Source organism: Poecilia reticulata, linkage group LG22 (assembly GCF_000633615.1).
Source record: "Poecilia reticulata strain Guanapo linkage group LG22, Guppy_female_1.0+MT, whole genome shotgun sequence".
Taxonomy (NCBI): domain Eukaryota; kingdom Metazoa; phylum Chordata; class Actinopteri; order Cyprinodontiformes; family Poeciliidae; genus Poecilia; species Poecilia reticulata.
Window position 1 is genome coordinate 4,511,199 of NC_024352.1, and position 6,166 is coordinate 4,517,364.

At 40.6% G+C, this 6,166-nt stretch overlaps 1 protein-coding gene across 1 annotated transcript in view; it reads left to right on the top strand.

Moving 5' to 3' along the window:
• atrn (attractin) overlaps positions 1–6,166 on the top strand; it is a 146,762-nt gene that overhangs the window by 81,441 nt on the left and 59,155 nt on the right. Inside the window, exon 26 of the mRNA XM_008398926.2 lies at positions 6,033–6,111. Coding sequence (XP_008397148.1) covers positions 6,033–6,111 — 79 coding nt within the window. The remainder of the gene's footprint in view (positions 1–6,032; positions 6,112–6,166) is intronic.

Below are 6,166 nucleotides of genomic sequence, written 5' to 3' on the forward strand. Positions count from 1 at the left end.
TATATATATCAAACATAACTTAAAAGAAGTTTGACTTCATAATTTGACATCTTGCAATTGGACTCTGTCTCTTTAAGAAACTCCTACTCCTTCCTGTCATCACAACAATGCTACTATGCTCTTTGTGAGAGCAAGCTTTTAGGCACCCCTGAATGGTTACCATGGGAGATTCAAGGATTCCTCAAACATGCGTGAATCAAGCAACACTCCAAGTATGTTTTTGATGAAGGAATAACATTGTAACATGATATAAATCTCAAAAAAGTTGAATAAAAAACTTTTCCAGGCCAAACAGATAAGTTCCAATTAAGAAGCTGTTTTTAAGTCAAAACAGTTTTTAGGTATAAAATCTCATTCACAACAAATCATCTGTAACCAGGGTTGGGAATGTTGATGCAATTAAATAGAAATGAGTCAAGTGAGATGATGCTCTCCACTGGGCGGCAGATCACTGCCTCTCTAGTCGTGAATGAAAAAATGTTCGGACATGCCGGTTTTTGTTCCGCTCCGTCTCCTTCACCAAACCTAAACGAGATCCCCTATCCGCCTTCCCACCTCCGTGCACAGCAGAACAAAGTGTCTGAAGCTGCGCGGATTACTCAGCCATTTGTATTCTGCTGCGTCTTCGGTCCTTGTTCTATTCCAGGTAGTTAGGCTTTCCATGAGAGGTCCCGCCTATCTGCAGGTGCTGCAGGGTTGATGACAGGAGCAGGGTGCCGAAGAGGACCTCTGAGCAGTCGCTGCTGCCGGCGCACGGTTCAGTGAACAAAACTTATTAGCCGCGATGAAAATGAAGCGGCGATTGGCCAGTGAGCAGGTTTCATTTGCCACCCCTGGAGTGAACGCCAGCAGCAGCAGGGAGGATTAGTATGCAGCTGGCTTCGGACAACACAACCGGTGTGTCGGTGTTTGCCCTGTGGCTGTTGTCTTGCTGTCAGGTTGGCCAATGACACGTCAGAGCTCACCTCACTGGCCTAAGCAGCCTGTGGCAATAATGCACTTCCTCTGGCTCCATTTCCACTCTCCAGTCTGCCTCGGAAACAGTCGGTATTCATCATTTTTAACCATATTTGATTGTGACAGGTTTACACATGTGGCCTTTTTTTTGCCAGCTGTTTCGTTCTTTGCTTAATAAGAACTAAACCAGATTTCACTTCACAACCATTTAAAGATGATGCTAAGATAAACTCATAGTGTTCATGAAAACACTGCTGTAGTGAGATTCTGGTGTATTAAATTCTCAGTAGCAGAGTTTTGAATTACATTATTACCAGCACTGCTGCATATTTAAATAGGCAGAATTATGTAGAATTGACTTTTTTTGAGCTTACATTATGTTGTAAAGTTATTTCCTCATCTAAAACACACCTGTTTCTTTGTTTCTGTCATGCATATTTGAGAAAGCCTTTAATCTCCCATAGCAACCACACAATGGTGCAAAAGCTAAAGCTCCTCCTCGGAGCTGCAGTTTCCAAACTTCAGCATTCCACAGCAGCCCTTCCACATGACATTCCCTCACAGCTCCTTTAGACTGGCCACCAACAACTAGCAAACACCTACCCCAATGTTAGCAAATACCTAGTTTGCTAACATTGGCTTAGCAACGATGTTAGTTAAACAGTTAAACAGCTAAACAGAAACCAACTATAGCATTGATACCAACTACCCAGTCACGGTTTTCTGACCATGCTGAAATCAGTTGTGTCCTGTGTTACTTTACTTATTTTTTCACTCATAATGTTGCCTCACAAACATTATAAAATGAAGGTTTCTTTTGTAACCCACTCTTTGTTTTGCTGACTCTGTCAAGTTAGGATGCCGCTATTGCGTCCTAACTCGAGGTAAAAGGGCATCAAGTTGGGAACTTTTTCCCTCCTTGCTTTAAATTAAGATTCTAAAACAAAGATACATTGAGTGTCAACCTAAAGACTCGCTTCTCGTTCCCGAAGTTTTATTTTGTTTCCGTTTTGGTGTTATTTTGGTTGGTCACTACAACCATAATAACAGCAAATCAGATCTACCTTGACATAGAAGTGCTTTACAACAAGATTGATGGAACAAATGCTGCATTACCTTCATGTACTGTCAACGTTGCTGTTGTAGTAGTTGCCACATTAAAGAGCAGGAACTTGCTTTCCATTCACCTGTCACTGTGAAGGGTCTGAGGCTATTCATCACCAGTCATTAGCACTCCAGCTAAGGAAGTTTGCTTGTGGAAGTGGATTTATTTTAGGCACTGTGGGTATTTTTCTTCAAACTGAACCTTTGAGTGCTTTCAATCTACTTGTAGGCTACCTCCGTACTGCTTTAGAAAAGGCATGAAAACGCAACATATGAGACAAATCTCTGCAGTGAGTGGTGGGCGTTGCTGCCCTTTGGGCTACAAGCAGCAAGATCAACCCTCTGCAGAACTGACAGAAATCTGAACACTATAATCTGATGTTTTGGCACCGAAATTCTTAAAGTCAAAAGATGTTTTCCGACTTATAAAGCAGGGTTTTCGAAACGAGAATGTGGGTGAATATCGGCAGCGTGTTTATTGTGGTACTTAACAGAGACAAAGATTATATTTAAACCTCAGATTTTTTTTTCCATGAACTCTCTCTGTGGCTGTCACTTCTGTGATTTATGTCTGTGCATTTGAATCAAAGAAGCAAGGTGTGATTGTCACAGGTGGTTGTGCAGAGACGGCGGAGGCCCATAGCTGCTCGTCTCTGCTCCATGTGGAAGAGTGAGATGTCGGCGTAATGGGATGGTGAGATCTGAGGCGCCGCAAACTAGGCTTGTTTTCTTTGTGGAGCTTGAGATTTAATGAGGTGCGCGACCTGGTCTGTCTCTGTTTGTGTCATCCTTACGGTGTGCGCCTCTATATGTTTCTGTCCTTTGATCTGTCTTTTGTTTCTTTGTCTTTTTACATCGTCAATAATTTTCTGTTTTCATCTCTCATCTGCTGTGAATCTGTTGGTTATTTCTGCAATCATTATTCCTAATTTTTACCCTCTCTCCATTTTTCTCGATTGCTGTCTTCTCCCCCTCCCACCCTTACGCTGTTAAGAAGAGAAGCACATCTTTGATGTGAGGTTCATTTCCATTCACGTTGATCATTCATCAGCACAATGTCGCTCTTGAAGCAGTGAGCAGAGAACCAGATCAATAAGACGACTGAACGGATGGATCTCTTGAAGAGTTCTCTTCAGCCGAGGGAGAAAAAGCGAGTTATTTTTTTATTTTCGGTGGATGGCTCCTTAAATGGTCACTCAGATTGGGGGTGTGTGTGTTTGAGGGCAGGTGAGGGTGCGATGAACGAGGATCTTAAAGCATTACCTTCAATATCAGAAACTGGAGAGGCATTTATATTGGGGTTGTTAATCTTTGGAGAAAAGTCTGCTTCACTAGAAAGTAAAAAGATGTTGCGCTTCAGCGTGGGAGTTTCTAATTAAATACACCTCAGAAAGCCTGGAAAGTCTGTTCATGTATTGTATTTGAGTGGAGAAGAAAAGCTCAGTAAACACTGAAGGGAAAAGAAGAAAATCACAACCCATTAGCCTTTTTCTACTACATGCCAGTAACAAGAAAAGTTTGTTGTTGTTTTTGACCAGTTAATACAACACATCTTTGTAGCAGTCCAGTGGCTACCTTAAATTCATCCAATGGATTGAGTTTTTTGTGCATTTGCTTGAAACTTCAACCTCCTTTTTTATTCCCAGTTAATCAGCCAGTTACTGAAATAGTTTAATTTTAAATTTTTTACTGAAAGTTTAATTTTTTGACCTTTGAAGAGGTTCAAAGGTCAAAAAAGTAATAGTAATTCCATCAAAGCTGAAACACCACCACATTCTTTGAATGCTGTTTTGAGGTTAGAAAAATATAAAACCCATTACCTGCATCAATGACCCTATGACAGAGTTTTTTTTTTAATTTGATGGTCAATTGTTAGATTTAATTGCAGAAATAATAAGACTTAGAAAATCTAAATCATCAGACATGGGAGGGGGATCTCTACTGCACAGTATAAAACCCTGATCTTCACCAGCTATCTGGGCTCCAGATGTTGGGAGGGAATTGAAACCATGTCAGCATATTTATTGAAGCTCATTTTTCCAATCCCAACTCTCCCCAATTAACAGTGGTGTTCCCCAGGGCTGTATCCTCGCGTCCTTCTTCCTCTCCAAAATCTTTTCTGAGATTACAGTACCAATTTCCACTCTTACACAGATGACACTCAACTCTTTGTTTCAAACCCACCACATCACCGCCCCACTCCCCCCCTTCTTGACGTCTTGATTCATAACCTTCTCATACGTAATTTAAATGAAACTGAAATACTTCTTATTGGCACGAAATCCACAATCGCCAAATCGGTCAAATTTTTGTTGACTGTTGACATCTCTGCTGTTCTCTGTTACCCATAAGTCAAGAGTCTGGGTGTTATCGACACCAACCTCTTTACGGCTCCCATTACTTACATAATCTCCTCTCCTCACCGCACTCTTTAACCTTTGTTCATATGATGTTCTTGATGTAAAGCAAACTTGAGTCTTGAAAGGCACCTATAGATAAAATTTATTCTACCCATCATTACTTAAAGTACCATTAAATTTTCATAGAAATGTCATATCAACAGCATGTTGAGGCACTTCTGACACATATTAGCCAATTTGAATGACAATATGGTGTACGTTTTCATTACAGTGACAAATGTTATCACTGTACCTGCTGTTTTTCTTTGTTTGAAATCCCCTTCTGGAAACATTGAGCTGTCAAATTAGTTATGCTTGACTCATTAGAATTTTTTGACATATTGCTGAATAATAACCCATCAGATAATATAAGCCTGCAGCAACTAAGACAAACATTGCGCTCAGATTGTTGAAGACATGCTTACATTTTTTTTAGATTGCATAAGGCAGAAATGTTTAAGGTGCAACTAAACCGCAAATCAACTTTGTTTTTTTTGCTGATGAACTTTCTAAATAGACCATTTACGGTTCTATCTTTATGTTGCTGTGTGAATTTAGACATTTTTGTGTGAATTTGTTTAGTTCTGAAATATTTTGCTGTTATAGTGCTGGCCTCCTTAGGTTGAATTTTTTCGATTGGTTACAGCGAAAAACCAATCGAAAAAATGATGTGATAATTTATGCTAAATCGGAAGTTATGCTAGAAAATTTAGCGTAAATTTTCTAAATACGTTCTGTTGTAGCTTGTGTATTTTGTTAACATTTCTGTATACCAACAATATGTCGAGAGTAACAGAAAAACTTCAGATGCTCCGGTATGTATGAACTGAAAAGGATTTTGATGGACTTTAGTTTGTGTAGGTGTGAGCACACAGCGCCCACTCTTTGTTTTTTGCTGTCATGTGAACACTGATGCTATAGTTGCTCTTTTGCCCTGTAACTTTACATCCAGGTAAAGGGAGACGCCGACTCTAAACCACCCAGGAATGAGAACAGCACACAGAACGATTTCCATTCCAATTAAAGCTGTTTTACCTGCAGTTGTTTAAACCGAACGCCCTACTGTGCCTTGCCTACCTCCTCTACCTTCTTTTACCGGCCCTGAACAGATGCTGCCTCTGTTTGACATTAAACACTTTCACCACATGTTGTGGAGCAGTGACATCATCCACAGTTGTTTTACATACTGTACCTGTGAAGACGCTTCTATTCGCGACCCCGCAGGAGTTCTTCTTTTGTCTGCACAAAGCAGGTGGAATCTATGAAGGTTACATTTTTTGAGTGTTAGGATTGTCATAAAAAGCCTCTTAGAGAAACTTCTCCTAATTTCACAGCGGTATGATTGAGCTGATTTACAGTATTGTAAAACATTTTTCTGGTTATGATTTTCTTCATTGGAGATGGATGAAGTGGTTAGCTGCAGGCCTAACTTCAGCCGATTGCTTTTTAAGAACAGAATTCGCATGCTGCTCCGTAAACGTGTAGACGACACAAAATAACTCCTCAGCCTCCCAGTTTTTGTCCCGTCTCCGAATTTCCTGCTCATCTATTCATCTCCCCACCTTTCCACAGCTGCTTCCTGTCGCTGCTGCTGGTGGCTGCCGTGGTGTGGAAAATCAAACAGAGCTGCTGGGCGTCACGACGACGAGAAGTAAGTCCGAATCTTTTTTTAAGGAAATACAGATTTCCTCCTTCTGCCTGTTTTG